This window comes from Kwoniella dejecticola, chromosome 9, assembly GCF_000512565.2.
Source record: "Kwoniella dejecticola CBS 10117 chromosome 9, complete sequence".
NCBI lineage: Eukaryota > Fungi > Basidiomycota > Tremellomycetes > Tremellales > Cryptococcaceae > Kwoniella > Kwoniella dejecticola.
Window position 1 is genome coordinate 1,355,106 of NC_089309.1, and position 18,720 is coordinate 1,373,825.

General features: G+C 50.6%; 5 protein-coding genes across 5 annotated transcripts; 2 read left to right on the forward strand and 3 right to left on the reverse strand.

Moving 5' to 3' along the window:
• Window positions 1-74: 74 nt before the first annotated feature.
• I303_107444 (uncharacterized protein) lies at window positions 75-3,574 on the forward strand (the record flags this gene model as incomplete). The annotated part of the gene is made up of 13 exons (XM_065969590.1): window positions 75-119; window positions 195-209; window positions 284-419; window positions 496-740; window positions 809-1,156; window positions 1,231-1,758; window positions 1,827-1,916; window positions 1,975-2,153; window positions 2,221-2,320; window positions 2,398-2,694; window positions 2,804-3,064; window positions 3,286-3,423; window positions 3,521-3,574. 13 exons carry the CDS (start codon window positions 75-77, stop codon window positions 3,572-3,574), a joined length of 2,436 nt encoding a protein of 811 aa, XP_065825662.1.
• Window positions 3,575-4,293: 719 nt separating this feature from the next.
• Window positions 4,294-5,195, reverse strand: I303_107445 (uncharacterized protein; the record flags this gene model as incomplete). Its single annotated transcript, XM_018410125.1, has 3 exons — window positions 4,294-4,762; window positions 4,839-4,967; window positions 5,116-5,195. 3 exons carry the CDS (start codon window positions 5,193-5,195, stop codon window positions 4,294-4,296), a joined length of 678 nt encoding a protein of 225 aa, XP_018261128.1.
• A 393-nt stretch (window positions 5,196-5,588) lies between these two features.
• Window positions 5,589-6,708, forward strand: I303_107446 (uncharacterized protein; the record flags this gene model as incomplete). The annotated part of the gene is made up of 4 exons (XM_018410126.1): window positions 5,589-5,835; window positions 5,930-6,208; window positions 6,366-6,484; window positions 6,595-6,708. The coding sequence occupies 4 exons, from the start codon at window positions 5,589-5,591 to the stop codon at window positions 6,706-6,708; spliced, it is 759 nt and encodes a 252-aa protein (XP_018261129.1).
• An 802-nt stretch (window positions 6,709-7,510) lies between these two features.
• Window positions 7,511-14,915, reverse strand: I303_107447 (uncharacterized protein; the record flags this gene model as incomplete). The annotated part of the gene is made up of 6 exons (XM_018410127.1): window positions 7,511-7,630; window positions 7,736-8,238; window positions 8,302-10,184; window positions 10,229-12,126; window positions 12,177-13,555; window positions 13,604-14,915. 6 exons carry the CDS (start codon window positions 14,913-14,915, stop codon window positions 7,511-7,513), a joined length of 7,095 nt encoding a protein of 2,364 aa, XP_018261130.1.
• Window positions 14,916-15,553: 638 nt separating this feature from the next.
• I303_107448 (uncharacterized protein) lies at window positions 15,554-18,520 on the reverse strand (the record flags this gene model as incomplete). Its single annotated transcript, XM_018410128.1, has 6 exons — window positions 15,554-15,677; window positions 15,765-17,695; window positions 17,745-17,880; window positions 17,931-18,177; window positions 18,232-18,326; window positions 18,390-18,520. The coding sequence occupies 6 exons, from the start codon at window positions 18,518-18,520 to the stop codon at window positions 15,554-15,556; spliced, it is 2,664 nt and encodes an 887-aa protein (XP_018261131.1).
• Between the last annotated feature and the right edge of the window lie 200 nt (window positions 18,521-18,720).

Sequence of the window (18,720 nt, forward strand, 5' to 3'; positions counted from 1 at the left end):
ATCATCTGCATCCCTCAACACTACCCACGAGCTATTTACTTCCGGCGCACAACCCCAGAGATAGCATCAGCACCATGGCCATGTCGATGGGAGCTGCACGCAGGGGCAAACCCAAGATCGTGAGTTCAGTCACTCAGCTCGGCTCTCATCACAAAGTCAACTGTACTGACGTCTTGCCGCTCTTCCTGGTGCAGCGGCCTCCCAAACGAGTAAGCGGATGTGTTCACAGGCCGCGACGTAACTTTGGCAACAGAGCTGATATGTTCTACCCATGATGCATCAGCCAACCTCGGAAACCCCAATCAAGGATACATGGACGAAACTAGCTAATGCCATCCGGGAGATCCAAAATCACAACGCGTCGAGTTTATCATACGAAGAGCATTATCGGTATGGGTACAATATGGTCCTCCATAAGCGTGAGCTAGCGTGGCTTGACATCGATCATTCGTTATGACTTTCTCGCCGAAAAGAGCTGACCTTCTTTCCCTGCAGACGGAGATCAGCTATACAACGGGGTCAAAGCGTTGATTGTAGAATACCTGGACAAATTAGCTGAAGAGAAAATCATACCTACCTTCCCAAGGTCGGGGGGTACCCGGGGAGCAGGCAAACTGGGAGGGGGAGCTGAGGCTATTGAAAGAGCTTTAGAAGGGGATAGGTTCTTGAAAGCTATCAAGAGCGCATGGGAGGATCATACAGGTTCAATGAGGAAGATTAGGGATATCCTGAAGTATATGGTAAGTATCCCCTCTTCTTTGCGCTCAGATCATGTGCGTATGCTCAAATGCTCTTTGGGTCGATGTAGGATAAAGGCTACTCGCTGGCTAACGGTTTACCGCTAATATACGATGTCGGCTTGACCCTCTTTCTGGCGCATATCATCCGATCGTCGAAATACCCAATACACACGCATCTGATATCGACTCTGCTCTCGCAAGTGCAACTTGAACGGGACGGAGAGACGATCACCCGGTCGACGGTCAGAGAATGTACGGATATATTGCTACGCCTGAATGTCCCGGAGAGGGAGGGTGGAAAGACGGTTTATGTCATGGATTTCGAGCCGGAATTCCTAAAGAGGAGCGCGGAGTTTTACGGTCTCGAAGCTGTTGATGAGCTGGAGAAGGGAGATGCGGCGCAATATCTGAGACGTGTATGTACTCACCCTTCCTTCCGGACAGTCATTACTTACGCTTTGAAGTGAAGCTGAATTTCCTCGATCGATAGGTCGAGAGGCGTCTGGCGGAAGAAGCGGATCGTACAGTCCATTACCTCTCCACTACGACTCAGCCAGCACTGCAGGAATTATTAGTCGCCAATCTCTTGACCCCGCATCTACAGACCATACTTGACATGCCCGGCAGCGGGCTTGTCGTCATGGTAGATTCCGATCGAATAGCAGATCTACGACGACTGTACACTCTGTTCCTCAAAGTCCCTAAAGACGCAGGTAAGACGTCGCTCAGGGCGGCGTTGCGCTTGGACATCGAAGAACGAGGCAAGAATGTGAACGAGGGAAGTTCGATTGAAGCTGGGCCATCTACGATCGACCAGGATGACGATCAGGCGGAAGGCACTGGCAAAGGGAAAGGGAAAGAAAAGGAAAGGGAGAGGCCGAAGACCACACCAGCGAACAACGCGCTGAGCTCAGCCTTGAAATGGGTACAGGATGTTCTGGATCTCAAAGATAAGTTCGATACTATATTGGACAGCGCTTTCATGGGCGACAAGCAGGTCCAAGTGTCCATCAATGAGGTGAGGTCCCGTCTACTTTCGCAAGCTCAAGATGCGCCCATGCTGAACATGATGATGTGTGCTACTAGGCATTCCAATCGTTCATCAATGCCAATCCGCGAGCGCCGGAATACCTGTCATTGTTCATCGACGAGAACCTCAAAAAAGGTACAAAAGCTGTACGTTTCCACCTCGTCGTCATCGGATATACCGCTGACTATGAGACCGCGCGTGTAGAGATCGGATACTGAGATTGAGACGGCTCTGGAAAAGACGATCGTGCTGTTCAGGTTCTTATCTGACAAGGACAAGTTCGAGCGATATTACAAGAACCACCTGGCCAGGCGATTGTTGTATGCCAGAAGTGCAAGTGATGATTCGGAGAAACAGATGGTCACCAAACTCAAGATGGAGATGCGAGTTTCCCTTCGATTTTGCCTTAAGTCAAGCATGTCAAGCTGACTGACATTGTCGTCGTTGTAGGGGTTTCCAATTTACCCAGAAATTGGAAGGGATGTTCACAGATATGAGACTAAGTAACGAGAGCGCCAATACATTCAGGAATTACTTGAATCGTCATGGCGTGAGTCATCCTATTCAACATCTTTCATCGATTTTGGTAGGGATGTCAGTTGGACTAATGATTTGGTGGGGCAATAGGCTATACCGATCGACCTAAATGTGAATGTCCTGACGGCTTCATACTGGCCTCAACCTATCGTAGCTACCAACACATGTACCTTCCCTGCAGCCCTGCAGCCGGCGATGGAGACTTTCCAGCGGTATTACGATTCCAGACATTCCGGCAGGCGGTTGACGTGGCAAGGTAATCTCGGGACTGCAGATGTCAAAGTCCGCTTCAAAGCCCGGTCGCATGATCTGAATCTCTCGACTCATGCGCTCGTCGTATTACTCCTGTTTGAGAACGTTAAATCCGGTGAAAATTTATCGTACCCCGTGAGTATTTGATATTTCATTGGTTCGCCGTAAAGATGATTCAGGAGAATCAGAGTATGGGTTGGGGAATTACTTGTTGCTGATGACATGTTACGCGTGACACACGTAGGATATCAAAGCTTCGACGGATTTACCGGACTCTGATCTAGTCAGAACATTACAATCCCTCGCATGTGCCAAATTCAGAGTATTGACCAAGATACCTAAAGGCCGAGATGTGAATCCAAGCGACAGATTCGAATTCAATGAGAATTTCACGTCGCCTATGGCGAGGATTAAGATTATGCAGGTTGCTAGTAAAGTGGAGAACACGAAGGAAAGGGAAGAGACGCAGGAGATGGTTGATGAAGAGCGAAAACACCAGATCGAGGTGGGTTTGATCTCACCTGTTGTCGCTTTTCTTCTCCCAATACGAAAATCGGAGTGGATCGAGAGTCTCGAAAGAGGAAAAAAAAAACATGCGCTGTCTTAGGGATTTCCCTATTTCTCTCTTTCCTTCATTGCCGAAAATCTTTCCTATTGCCCTATTTCTCTTTACGGGATTGAAGACCGAACACAGAGCTGATTCTCATACTTATCCTAAATCGCCAGGCTTGCATCGTGCGAATCATGAAAGACCGAAAGACCATGTCGCACAACGACCTGATATCTGAAGTCGCGCACCAACTGTCGAGTCGATTCAGCCCGTCCATGTCTTTGATCAAGAAGAGGATCGAGGGTTTGATCGATGTGAGTGGCTTGTCTTGACTCGATCTGAGATCTGTTGCTTCTTTCAAGGGCATTGAGCTGCCTTGCTAATGAGCTAATGCTCAACCCATTGATACAGCGGGAATACCTGGAGAGAACCGACGATATGGGATCGTATCGATATTTGGCCTAGACATGGAATTAAATTCACTCATCAGGGAGTTTCATCGGGACACGCCTCGATGAATGAGTATGAAGCAGCGTCCATTTATCAGCATTGTAGCCCTTCATCGTTGTGTGTTTGTGAAGCATTTGTGGGGTGCGGGGAAGTAACGTGGAAGGCTGTGTTGATATCATTCACTTTCCGTCGTCGTCGGAGAGGAGCCAGGTCAAGTCTACATGACGAGATTCACTGCATTGTAATAACAGTCGTCCATGTATCTCATGTATCATTAGCGTTTCATGCGATGAATTTGTATTGCATGCATCCCACTTTACTCATACATTGTACACCGTACATCACAGATATTATCCAACATCCGTGGCACTATCTAGCTAACATAGATGGTTGGTTACAAGTGAAACACAGTTCGTGACGAAGGGTCATCATCTAAATACACACATTGGAACCGATCAAATCGGTTGCGAAGGGTGTGACGGGTTCACTAGAGGTCGACCTTCATTCTTCTGTACTTTTAGCATCATTCTTTAGTTGCAGCTGAGCACTGCAATTGCGACCCGATGCCCAGTACCCTTTTTGATAATCTTACTGTCGGCCTGATCTCGTTGACTTTTCGATTTTTCTTTTTCTCGACCTATCGACCTGGTTCACGTCCAATGGTTGAACATATTGTCATCCGTGTCTCCGTGTCACCGGTCTCTTCTATTCTATCGATCGTCCGATCAACAGGTTTATTGTGAATCACCGAACAGCCCAAAATCCCTGATTTTCAAGCTCTTCACACAATGATCAAAGAACCAACTCTCCACTTTTTCCCTCTCTTGCGTCCCCGTCCCACCTTCAGCAGACAGATTCACATTCACACTCAACACTAAGTCGGCTTTCTTCTTCATCTTCGTTTGAGTGGATTGATCTTCAAACCATATGCGCCATAAACCAACGCCTATCCAGACTGTATCGGGGGTATCGTCCTCGTGTCCCTCCCTAGGTGCGCCAGTCGGGTTATGAGAGAATTTATGTATTACTTGAGTACCGCTGATCGTCGTTGCTTCTGGATTTACAGGTTGTTCCCCATTAATTGTGGCCGATGCCGACGCCGATGCTGTTGCTGGACCAGAAGGGATAGGTGCCGATGGAGGGGTAGTCAAGATTGTCGATTCGAGGGAAGCGTTATCGTGTGCTATTGAGGAGAAGTGGAATCTGCACCCGCAGTCACCGATTGATCAGTCAACCAGCACAAATGAGTCACACTTGTATTGGAGAAAGAGAGACTCACTTGGCCGCTTCCCATAGATCTACACCCGCCTGACCCTCTTCCACCATACCCAAAACCTCAAGGACGATAGCTGTGTCCGAGGTGGAGGAGAGGAAGACCTCTTGATTATCAGGGATCTGGCGAAGGTCACTATATCGAGGGCAAGGGCAAGAGCAAGACCGTGTAGATGTGTGCAGATATGTCAGCAGAGTATTTCAGCCTGAGCCTCACAAAGGCCTGAAGCATTCGAAGAAGGTCAAACTGCAGACGGCACTCGGCACACGTTGGCTTGACTTACCTCGCATCGAGGTACTCCCGCGGCAAGTCCAGATCAATCGCGCCCCCGAATAAAGGTCTGGTGGAGAGTGAGGAGCTCATTTTGCGGCTTCAATCGGTGAGTGGACGGTCTCGATCGATGTCTTGTCGCCCCCAATGAAGAGCAGAGTGTAGATGCATGAAGTGAACGCAGGCCGATGTCGATGATCAGTCACCGTACACACCTAACACCCTCAAAATTCTAAGCTCTATAGCTCTAAGCATTTATTGACAGGCCACGTGTCTCGTCCCATTCCAGGGCGATTACGCTATGATGCATATGTCTTGATCAGGTACCGGCCGTTGAGCGGATTTGAAGGTGGGACGCGTCCGTCCATTCGCATTTATCGTTGTCGCTGCATTCCTCCAATTGCCTACTTCGCTCCGCCATCCATTGTCAACGCTCAAGACCTGCTCGCATCGCAAGGCCGAAGCCGACACAACAGGCCACTCACAATGACTACGCAAACCAAAAATCAGAATCAGTCACCGCTCCTACCTCTCGATATTCGTCTACGAGCGATCGAAGCTCAACTATACGGCGTTCCTCCTTCCTTAGCTTCGTCTTCAAGCTCAGAGGACAAGAGCACATTATCGAGTCCTGGTTCCAGGAAATCTGTTATACGGCAAGTGAGAGAATCGCAAGATGCCTTTGAAAGGCTTTCTAGGGAGAGCGAAGGTATAAAGCGGCTCATAGAGGGGTGTGAGTGATTGAGTAGTTTCATGTTATAGAAGTCTCAACCGTGAATCTTCATCGTCAGCTGATCATTTATGGCTTGGTATATGTTCTGTGATAGACGATCAATATCTACCTCTTCTGAATATTTCCACCGTCTTACCCGTGTCCTCCTCTTCTCAACAACAAGAGCTAGAGCAAAGTCAATCGAATAAGTCATCAAACGACAACGATACCGGTATTCCTATGCCAAACACGGACGAGTCCAGCTTGTTACCTGACCAAGTCAAATTGACTATGGTAATGGAATCAGCGAATGATCTCAAAGAAGCAGACAGGACGCTGAGGGAGATCGATCTTTTGACTCAGAGAGATGCGCAAGGCAGTGGTCAGCTAGAGGGTGAGCTGAGACGTTAAATCTCTCTGCCGTTGAGACTGTCCTAACACACCCCTTCTTCGTCATCGCCGTCATGTACATCACGCCTGTACGAATGACATTCAGCTGATATCAATTCTCCGTGCCATTGTGTGACTGACAATTGCAAAACTACAAATAGATTTGATACCCCTCAAACCCAACTTGATACACGCTATAAAGGAGCATCAAGTCCGTTCCAAAGAATTGACAAAAGTCAAAAACGACATTACAGCTTTATTGAGTCGGTATAACGATTTTGTAAGTCCAAAGCCGAGTCTTGGTCCGTGCTCGGATCGGATCTGCTGTGGTAGTTGATCGAGTGAAGTCAAATGAAATGTGCTCATTTCGCTCGCTGGTGTACTTTGCAGACATCCACGACCTCCGACCTGTTCATTGACGTCCATCATGATTTACAATACCTCGAAGATAGGGTCGATAGATTAGAGACAAAGAGGAGGAAAGAACTAGAGAGTAGGTATTGAGCGTGAGCGTGAGCGCGAATAGGGGTGTCATTGAGAGTGTAAGAGTAAGCGGAAGTGTGAGTGTAAGTGTGAGTATGGATATGAACGTGGGGATGTTCAAGGGTGAAAGTCTCGTCAAGTGAGAGTGACAGTCCGAGTGAGGTGACAGTAAAAGTAGGAGTCAGAGTGAACTGTACGATATTTTGAGCAAGTTGTATATAAGCTCTTGAAGCAAGAGCAAAATCATATGGGTCGATGAGTATGCATGTATAATCTTCTCCGATCGCTTGACATTGACATTGACATTGACATCCTCATTGACATTGACATTGACATTGCATTGACATTGACATTGACATTGCATTGCATTCCGAATCTAGATGCGCTTTCCGTTCCGTCAATATGATATAGATACTATGATGCGACTATATAAGGCTAAACCAATGATCAAGACAGATGGGGCACGTCTATGCGCACATAGCAAAGCAACAACTGGAAGAAGTAAGACGGCGGGAAATCGGGAGATACAAAATGAGTTGCTACAGACGAACAGATAAGGATAAATGGACGATTCAATTCAGCAATTCAAAAATGTAGCGAAACCAAACGAAACCAAACAAAGCAAAGTAAAGCGGTAATAGGATCAAAATCAAATCGAAGCAAGAACAAAAACAAACGCATTCAGACGAACAAGCAAAGTCCTCGACGAAGGACAAACACAAAATAACTAACGAAACGAGTTCGGCCAAGATGGATTTCAGTGATTTCGTTCTGAATAACCATATCCATTCCCTTTTCCATTGACATCCTTCTCATCTTCTCCCTATTGACCGAACGCACCATTCATAAGCGACAACGCATGAGTGATCAACTTCGCATCGATCTTGGTAGCTTTTTCCAGGGCAGCCAAGACGCTCGAGAAGCCTCCGAGTTGTTTCAAGTACTGCGCAGCGTCGCCAATATCAGGATTAGCATTACATGACATGGCATGAGATGAAATGACACAGTGCGAAAGAGGTCAAAGTAAAATTTGTGTTTCCGCACTCACAAGAGTAGAAAAGGCATTCTCGCACCGCGTCGTCAGACTCTCAATGATAATTAACAATTCCTCGTCGTTCATATCATCCCGTATCGTCGGTCCGAGATGCACATTGATGTTGACCGTCTTCTTACTACCGCTCGAGTTACCGGACCCTTCTTTTTTAGGCGGAGAATGTTGATGTGCGTGAGCGTGGGTGTGGGTGTGCGAGTGTGGATGGGTATGGGTATGGGAGTGAGAATGCGGGAGATGAGGAGCGTCCCGGGGAGAAGGTGATCCAGGCGGAGACATCGAGGTCGTCGTATTTGAGGCAGACTCATCGGCGCATTCACACAAATTGCAAATCGCTTCTAATCTCAGAGTGATACTCGACAACTCCTTGACTTGCTCTAGATCAATCATCCTTTGTTCGGTCTTACGTTCGTTCACTTCGACATCCGCACGGATCTCATTGGACATTTCCAATCGTCCAGAGAGGGTTTTGGGGTATAAGAGATGCAGTTTCTCAGGTACTAAAGAAATCAATTAGCCTTTCCACCTCAAGAACCAAAAACCAAGGGAAGGATCCGACCCACCTTCTAAACCCTTCAACTTCCTCTCTCCCATATCTTTGATATCCAATCCGATCCTCCTCAACTCCAGGATCTCTCTCTTGATATCCCCCTGAAGCTCGTTCAGCGCCTCCTCATCGTTCGTCTCGAGGTACTCCCTCACAGCCGTGATCTCATTGATCACATCTCCCGAAGCCATTAGCTGACCCCCATCCGCAGAAGCGTTGATCCGCGCCGCACGATTAACCATCGGTCCGTAATAATCCATTCGTCGTGTAATCGGATCCCTCTCGCATTCTGGTGATCCCCAATGAACACCCATACGTACTCTCAGTCCACGCTGGATCAGGATCCCATTGGAATCATAGACGACTTTCCCATCGTGCGCTTCGAGGAGTTCTCGAGGCCATTCTTGGGAGAGAAGACCGATCTGACAGTTGAAACACCAGAGTAGGGCCGCAGTGACCGATTGGAAAGAAACCATGAACGAGTCTCCTTCCGTTTTCACCTCGTACCCGCCGTCCAACCTCAATTGCCTTCGCATGAAATTATGGTGGATCTTGATGGACGTTGGCATACCCGGATTGGTCTCCCACAGATGGGTCGAATTGACTATATCCGTGAACACGATGGCGACTTGACCGATCGGAGGTTCAATCTCCTGTTGTAGTCGGTTTAAGGTCCTATCTCCCACTTCCTCTCTGCGTCGGGTGATGGGTCGTTTAGCAACGGCCGCGGTGTTGTCAGTGTCGACAGTGGAGTCACCTTGAGGTACCGGCGCTCGAGGTCGATGGCCAGACTGACCGAAGAAGAGGTCAGAGATGCTGACCACCATGACCATGACACTGCCGTCGGCTCCGTAGGAGATGGCAAAGTCTCGTAGTTTTTGCGCGGCCATCATCGGATCGTCCTTTTCCGTTCGAGCGATGTCCACGGCTGTCTGGTATGAGCAGCATGCCCAGAGAGCGTTGTTTCCGATGATGACGAACTCGTCTTGCTCCGTCAGAGGTCGAGTCCGGATCTCGGGTGAGGTGTTCACTGCGGGGAAGTTGTGGTAGTAGCCAAATGCCCTCGAGATGTCGATATCCTTGTCATCGTTGACGAATCCTTTGGTGCTGACCCAGGCTTCCGCTCGTCGAATACGCGCAGTCTCCTCTCGGTCCGTGGGGTCGTGTTTCTTCGAGAGCAACTCGGCCTCGCCTCGCTTGGAGACTACTACCAAGATATCTCCTACATTGCCCACGTGCAGCGTCTTCCCAACTAGGTAGACTACCGCTCCTGAGGAGCCAGTTCTGTAGAGCGACCCGATGGCCGGCGCCCAACCTCGGAACATGTCATCGATCGACGCCATGCTTTGGGCGGATCCTTTACGTGTGACACCGGGGCTGAAACAATCTTCGAAGAGTCTTCGGTTGACGTAGAGGAAGGTCCGTCGGAGGGCAGTGGAGACATCCTCATCTTTCGCCAGTTTACCTATGTGGTGGACAAGTTGACCCGCGAACAGCTCTTGAAGGCGTTTGGGCAGTTTTCCCGCGTGGAAAGTCGGTGTGGTTCGGCCAAACATCCCGAACAGGCATTCGTCGGTTTTACCTCGGAAGTTGGGAACGACGAGGTCGAACATGGCGAGGTGTTCATTGGACCCTAACATGTCGGAGATACCGTAGGCCATGTTGTTGATATCGGAGAAGGAAGTTCGGACTCGCTTCTGGTCGGTCTCGTCGGGCAGAGAGGGGATACGCAGGGTGACGTCCATCAGGCCTAACACACGTAATTGTGACAGAGCAGTGAAATCGGAGAGCTCTTTTCGGAAGCTCGAAGCGTGGTTCATGTCCTGTGCGGAGGTGGGTTTGATCTCCAGTCGTTTGTTCCCGGACAAGTTGAGGTATCTCAACGCGGTGTTCCAGTTCCTAAGTCGAAGCGTTAGCTCTGGTCCAAGGTTTTGGTGACTTACCAGTTCCAATCATATGGCCAGTTCGCAATGTTGTACTTGAGGACATTGCTTCCGACATCGAGATGTTGCAGCGTCTTGATCGCTCCGAGTTCGGACGGCAACGTTTGTAGCTTGTTACCGTTGAGGTGGAGCGTTTTCAGGTTGACCAACTTTTCCAGATCCTCAGCAGGGAGCGAGGTCAGTTTGTTTCCACTCAAGTAAAGATGTTCGAGCTTGGAGCAGTGGCTGAGGGTGTCGGGCGGGATCTCGTATATGTCGTTGAATGAGAGGTTGACCGTTTTGATGTATGGGAGGTTGGCGATGTAATGGAAGATTTCATCGGTGATCTTGTTATCACCGAGGTATAGGTGTCTGGCGCTCGTTGCGCAGGGCGGTAGACCGTTGACCATTTCGGGTAATTCAGACGGGTCAACTCCCATGGCCGCTGCCATGTTATCGGGAAGGGGCTCAAAGCCTTCAAGCAGGTTGGACGAGACGTTCATGGTCTCGAGGCTTGAACAGGCCCACAGCTCCGATCGAAGGTGTCGCAGATTGTTGTTGTGCAGGTTGAGGACTCGGAGTTTCTGTAGCTTACCAAGACCAATGGGTAGATCGCTCAACATGTTATCGGTACATGAAAAGACTTCCAGGTTCTGCAGTCGATCGAGGGTCGATGGGAGCCGAGTGAACTGGTTGAAATTCAGGTTGAGCTTGACAAGATTGGTCAATCCGCTGAAAGCCTCGTCAGCTAGTGTGGAGATTTTACCGTGGGACAAGTCGAGATTGGTCAGGTTGTACGTGACCATGGCCATGTTGGGCTGAGGAGCGAGAGTGAACCGGGTGACGGAATTATGGGGGACACTGAATTGCCGGACATTCGCTCCGATCTGCGCGTCGAGAGTGACAATGTTGTTGTGGTCCGCTTGGAGGGTGGCGAGATTGGGCAGAGCGTAGACAGCGGTCAGGTCGGTGAGCCTGTTTCGTCGGACATCGAGGATTCGAAGGTTCGCCAGGGTCGAGAAGGACGGCGGGAAACTGGTCAACTCGTTACTGAACAGGGCGAGTCGTTCTAATGATTTGAGTTCTGACATTTTCGAAGGCAGCTCGGTGATATTGTTGAAGGATACATCGAGGTCGACAAGGTTTGACATCTCGCAGACCACCGAGGGGAAGCTTTCGAATTTGTTGTTCGAGATGTTGAGGTATTTCAGCGCTTTCATCTGGGCGAAATAGCTCGGCATCGAGGTGAGTTTGTTGTTCTGCACTTTGAGCGAGACGAGGGTTTCCACTTCGTTCAGCGGGACTGACTCGAGATCGGCGATTCGGTTACAGGACACATCTAACCTTGCAAGAGTGGTGCTCGCGCGGATAGCATTGGGTACGCGCTTTAATGCCATGTATGACATTCGCAACTCCTTGAGACTGGTACATGCCTGGATGAAATCCAAGGGGATATCCGTCATGGGGTTGGAGGAGACATTGAGGATGATGATGTTGTGGGCGTGAAGATGCAGGAAGATGGGGATGGTCTGCAAGTCTCGTCTCGCCACGTCGATGAACTCGAAGGAATCGTACGAGCTCTCCTCCTCGGGATTCATGATAGGGAGGGCGGGTGTCTGGTAAATGAATCGGCATAGAATGCCCATATCGTCTTTACCGATCTCTTCGGGATGCTCTGCCTCGGTGTAACCAGCTTGCAACAGTCGGCGGTGCTGGATTGCGATGGGTTTCTCGGATGGAAGGAGGAGGCGGTCTTGGCCCCGTTCTCTCAAGTACAGCTTCATACTGGTGGTGATCTTTTTACCGGGTGGCGCTTCGTTCTGGCCAGAGAGTATCCCTATGAATTCGGCGGTGGTCGTGTTGATCGGCAGGTTGTGCGAGGTATACGAACCGTCGGAGCGGTACATCCGTATCCAGTGCTACAGTGAAGGGGGTTAGCATATACAAAGTGACAAGGGGAGGGACGTACCACAGCCGCAGTCGCATGAGTCGATCCGCTAGTACCAGGTCTGCCCGTGGCAGATTTTGCAGCTGTTGACGGTCTGCCATTGGCATTTTTCCCTCGTTTCCCTTGACCCGTTGACGGTCTCCCACTTGGCGGTCGGCCTTTCGCGCCTTGTTGCGACTTGAACCCAAACGGAGGCGGTTTCTTCGCGGTGGGCGAAGTAGCTTCGGGGGATTTGTTCCCATTGGAGGAAGTCGTACTTGGGATTCTGGCGTTTCGTTCCCCTCCAGTGTCCAAGCTGGTTTGCCTATCCAACGAATTTGTCGTGACGTTGTTCGCCTCATTCCAATCCTCCACTGCATCATCGCCGCCTGATGAACTCGACTCTTCGTCAGATTCCTCTTCGTCCCCTTCTACGCCCCACGATTCCGGTGCTGCCCATGCTGCGGCAGCGGTCGACGACGAGGCCAAGTGGGGTGGCAAGGCGGAGAGAGATCCCGTCATCTCAGCTGTGGTGCTCCCAGACGCTTTGCGGGATTCGCCGGCGACGCTCGAGGCTTGTTGCGGGGCGGGACTACCATCGACAATCGGCGTGAGGGGTTTAGATGAACCGAACGGATCGTTGAAGACTGTTGAGCCTGCTCCGCTGGATGCCCACGAGGGAGCGATTGGCTGAGTCCATTGGGACCCATCAACTGATTCGCTGTTTTCGGAATCGATGGAACCCATCTTGACATTACGCAATTGAGACGGTCGTCTGGGCTGAGTGGTGGGTGGTAGTCCATGCCGAGGGGAGAGGGTGTGAGGTGACGGAGGGGTTGCAGGCTTAGCGCCATCGAGTGAACCGACTGAGCTTCCAGTGGAGAATGGGTTCCTGACGAATGGCCCAGACAACCTTTCCGCTTCTCCAACAAGGTTTCTGCCCGTCGCTTGCGGTTGACCAGAGGATCCATTCGATCCGCTAGATTCCCCGCCGCTGACGGTCGTAGCGAAACTGCTGGTCTGCGCCAGGGCATCCTCCATCGACATGGATCCAGCGGTGGACTCGGTCGCTGCGGTCGTACCCGAGTTATTGGACGCAGGAGGTGGTCTGGAGAAAGTAGGTTGCACGCCTGATTTGGTGGGATCGACAATACCCTCCATGTCATCGAGGTTCATATCGAGATGGAAGGGCGTTTCGGCGATCTCCTGGAGAGGCGAGATAGCGCCTTCTGAGACATAGTTGGAGCCTTGGCGGAATGTCCGGCCATACGAGTCGGATGGTATGCGATCACCTGGAGAGAGACCGCCGTACGCTGAGCTCATCATCGAGCCGATCGAAGGGGAGTTTGATACTCTCGAGCTTGTCGAGCCGTTCGAGCCGCGCGAGTGGGGTTCGGGAGGTGTAAAATCGGGAACGGAGCCTGTGTCGTGTCAGCGGGGGAAGGCGGAGGAGTCAAGAGTAAACTTACCAAGAGATATGCTTGGTCCTGTCCGCCGTTTGCTGAGGAATCCTCCCAAGAACCCTTTCTTCCTCTCGTTGCTCGCGTGACCTCCCCCGCTATTACTACTTGCCGTGCTTCCAAATCTGCCCACTCTGGCATGGCCCTGGGACTTGGTAGATTGCTGGGATGTCGACCGATCGTGCGAGGAAGTGGTGTCAAATTTGGGGGATCCATCTCGGGTGGATCGCTGCGTCGCATTCAGAGTCTGCAAACTATCATTCGAGTTGTTTCTCCCACTGCTGCCCTCGGCGAATGGCGCGGGCTGGTAGACGGAGGACCCGCCGATGGTCGTGGCTATCGAAGTGTGCGAAGCTGTCCTTGATCCTGAGCCTGAGCCAGACCCAGAACTATCGTTATGTCCACCTGAGATATCGACCGTGGGCTGTCGGCGGATCTTGGGTAATGACGGTACGGAAGAGAAATGGTTCAAGACCCCAGAAGCTTTTCTAGACGATGTATCCTTTTCTCGGAGTGTCGCTGCTGGTCCTTTTGACGATGTCGTGCGCTCGACTTCAAGGGGCGTAGTGACGAATTGAGATTGTTGGGGGTCTGAATCATCCATCAACCAAGGAGCTATATTCGGGGCTGCCGCAGTGGTGGTTGTTGCGCTCGTACTTCCGTGTCTACCACTTCCTGAGGCCGAAGAGAACGGATCGAGGATATCATCCATGTTCATGCCCATGCCACCGTCAAATCCCAACCCTTCGCCGAAAGTGGACCCGCCGCCAGCGAAAGAACCGATGACTACGCCAGGGTACGTCTGCGAGGTCTGGGTGTCTTTGGATGGGTGGGGAAGCATGAAGGGGGGTTCTTCTCCTAATCGTTTGGCTAAAGGCGATACTCTGTTGGGACTTCGGATCATTGGTGGATCAAGAATACTATCTCTCCTGTTGTCATCGTCATCTTCGTCCTCGAGATCGTCGTCGGCGTCGTGTGCATCACCATTGTGTGCGCCAGCAGAGGGCGCCGTCGTCGGCCTAGACCTCCTCTTCGGGTGTTCCGCCTTCAAGTTAGTGCCCAAGCTAGTGCTTCCATTCTCGAGGCGACCGGTAGAGGAGCCTTGCACGGATGCTGAGGAGACGCTACGAGCCAAGCTACCATCATCTAGATTTGGGCGTTTCTTGTCGGGTGTGGACTGTAGTCGGAACACATCGGCGTTCGACGAGTCTGAGGTGTGACGGTGTTTCAGTTGGGACGTCGGTCTTTGCGGTGGTTTCGTGGATATGGGGGGTGCTAGTTGAGCGGACGACGATGAGGAGGGGGGGTTCGAAGGGGGCATATTGCTATTGGAAGAAGAAGAAGAAGAATGGTTTATGCTATTTTCATTGGAAGGGTGTTCCGGTTGAGGCGGTCTCTGACCAAAGGGGTGAGGTTGAGCTTGAGGAGGGGTGGATAATGTTGATCTACGAAAGATTGGCATTGGCCCGACCGATGTCCCTCGTCAGCGGTATGGGTGGTCGATATCTTCTTGAAGGCTTCACTGAGGAGCGCGTCGTCGTGTTCGGCGAGAGTGTATGGTACTGCACCTGCTATGTTGGTGAATGGTTTTATTTGTGAAATTGAGTTTGTGGGTATTTGTTGTTAGGTGGATGGTGGATGTGATCGGCGGGCGAGTATAAGGGATCAATGAGAGAGAGATGGCACAACGTGTATATGACCCAGTAACATTTGATTCCGTCTCTCACCATAGCACGCATATTATTCCTTTATTCAGGTTCACAAAGTACGAGTAAAATCTCCGACATCAAGTGTATGTTTGTATGTGGTGACTAGCCCATGTGGCGTGTCCCTGAATTTCATGATGATCGACAAACTGCGGTCACTTGTGTGGACTTTGACGACACATCACCAATACCGCAAAATGACTGTATCGAAGTGCGACATGACGATGAAAGACCGCAGCTGCATACGCTTCAATCATACATCAACCTCTATCCCCAAATCTTTCAACGCCGACCCATTCGCCTGGGTGTTATTGACCTTCTGATCTCTCTCAATCTGCGATAGGATATAATCGATCGAGAATGTGTTCTGATCGCTCCTGCGTGTGCGTCCAATTGAGCATACTAGCGATCAGCTGAGTACGAGGCAACGCACAATAAAGAAAGAAGAAGGGAGAATCGCTCACAGCTTCGAGACACTCCCTTGCAACCCACTCAAACCCCTGATCAAACCCCTAACAACCGGGGCTACCTGACTCTTATTCTGCACGACCCACTTGCCATGCGCCGTCAACAGACTCGCTATCCACAGCAGGTCAAATTCCACATGCGGCGTATTCTCCAAATGAGAGTTGATATACCCCAAGAATTTGATCAAGTAATTCTCGCTAGGTAATTGTTTGCTCAATAAACCAATTTGCGAGGTCGGTATCCCCTCATAGACAAGTTGTATCAATCCCCTCTCATTCAATTTCAGCGCCATGATCAGAGAAATCAAGTATTCTTTTTCTTCCAATTTACGCAGCGTATTCTCCGGGGTAAGGTCAATATCCAGGTCAAACGGATCGAAATTCGTTAGATTGTCCAAAGAGTAAATGAGTAATCCCTCAGTGGAACACCCAGCCCAAGATCGCCCGGTCGAGCTGAACCGAACACATGTAGTCTTGGCTTCGCGCCGATACCGTCTCTTGGAGAGGTCGCCACGGCTCGCTCCGGGCAGTGATTTGTCCAGGCGGTCTTCCACGTCCGACGCGTCTCCCGTGGTATCGATCGAGTCGACCGGTCCAGCAGCGGTTAATTTCCTATTATCCAGCATCTCCAACGTCCCGTCCAAAGAAAGGTTCTCTGAGATTTGGAATTTCTTGATCATGACTCCTTCCCGTCGGTCGTAGATGACTACGTATTTCGATTGTCCTCCTGCCAAGATACAGCTTCCATCCGCGTTGTAGGTCACCGAGTTGAAGTATTTCGACGCAGCGTTGTTCGCAGCTGTCAATCTATCGTCGATCCGCCTTCCTCCCGAGATGTCGCGCCGCCCTTCTATGACGGACTTGATTTGGCCTTCTTCCACATCGATGAAACTCAGCTGACCATCCAGGGTCGATGCGCAGATCTCCTTGCCGTCCGGTGAGTATGCTAAAGCGGTAGCTTCGGACGAGAGAGTGACGGGTTCTGTTGCTCTCGATCTGCCGAAGACAGACCATAGCCGGATAGATCGATCCCACGAGGCGGAGGCGAGTTGGTCGCCTGAAGGGGAGAATGATAATCCGCATACTGGCGCAGAATGACCGGTGAGTATGTCGAGGAGCTTCCCTGTTTGAACGGACCACATGTATATCTCGAAGGAATCTTGTGATCCCGCACAGACGACATCGCCAGATGGGTCTACTGCAAGGGAAGAGAATTGCACTGGCGTTGGTGACGTGAACGTTCGGAAATTCCTATATCGGACCATATCGTATGCTCGGACCGTACCGTCCAAAGAGGCGGTGAAGAGGACTTGGCCTTGTTTAGCAAATTCCACCGATGACACAGAAGCCGTGTGTTCTGGGAACGTGACGAAACAGAATCCACTTTGCGCATTCCATATTTTGACTTTGCCATCTTCACCTCCGGTAGCTATATTCTGTCCATCCGGCGAGAAACTCAGAGTGTTCATATCGTAGTAATGACCTTGCTGCTTGAGTACGTATGATTCGGATTGCCATTCCCAGACTAACAATTGGCCTAATTTCGCAGCTCCGAAAGCTAGCCATTCGCCCGAGGGGGAGACCGCAACGGAAGAGATCTTCTCGTTTGATATCGACAAGGTATGGACCGAGGTGAATGAGGGCATTTCCCACAAGCCGAAGATACCGGTAGAGAAGCCGACGATGAGTAAGGAGGATTGAGGGTGGAAGGTGGCGCAGACGACTTTGGTCCCTGGTTGATTAAAGAAGTGTCTGTTCTGTATACCCCATCGAGTGTATGCTACGGTATGTTCGAGGGCGAGGTTGGCCCCGGAGGCTGAGGTGGACGGAGCGTCCAGGAGGTCCATCTCAATGTCGGAGTCTTCCTCCGAGACGCCTCTTTTGGCCGACCAGACGAAGACCGCGCCGTCTCGAGATACCGTGTAGATCTGTACCTTGGTTTAGCTCGTCAACCTAAGAGAGTGATGGTTGACTTACGGTCTTTTCATCGTGCGAGAAGAACGCGCCGATCACCACGTCTCTGTGTCCGGCGAACTGCTTCGGCTTGAATCCTTCTACGGGGTTAAGGGTGTACAATCTGGCAGTCATGTCTCGGGATGTTGTGATGAAATATCTGCGGCATGTCCTTTGAGCTGAGTTCGAAGCTAGATGATGAGGACTCACCTGGAGGTCTTGCTCCAACAGACCGATACCACCTCATCATGATGACCTGTGTACTCCCTGTGCAATTCGAACGGCGCGAATTCCCTTATTAATGTACTGGGCGTTTTCCAAATCTGTATCTTCTGTCCGTGGGTGATTGCAATGTGTTTGCCGTCGGGGGAGAAGGATACATTGTTGACCCTCTGTTTGAAGGAGATATGATGTATCACTGTGCCTTTGCGGAAGTGGACCAGGAGGGCTCGTCCGTCTGCGTGGCATCCAAGTCAGCTTCCGTTTTTGGCTGCAACGATGATACACCCACCCTCATCTATCGACATGAGCACATTTCCATCAGGGGAAAGGGCTATCGAAGCTATATTCTTTCGATTCTCAAAAGGCAGCGTTCTCGATTTGTTACTGTCATGATCAGTTTCATCAGTAACCGTCATCGGTGGCCTGGCAGCAAGCGTCACGACTCACTTGACAAGATCGAACACCGACACTCTGTTTCCAACAGGACTCAAGACCGAATTTCCATCAGGGGTGAAAACGACATTTCCTTGGCGGTACACCGTCCCGCATAAGTTCTGAAAGACGAAATTCGACTTCATCATGGGAGGTAGTAGTGCTTGTCCGGCAAGCGCGAGCTGTACTCTACGTAGAGCTTAAGCAGATCGAAATGAAGTTATATCCGAGTCCTCGATGTAACGTTGACTCCTGCATTCGGACCGAAATATTTTGCATCCTCATCAACTTTTGCAACAACGACGGAATCAATTCTCGAAGTCTGAGACAACTTTCCCACGGCCGC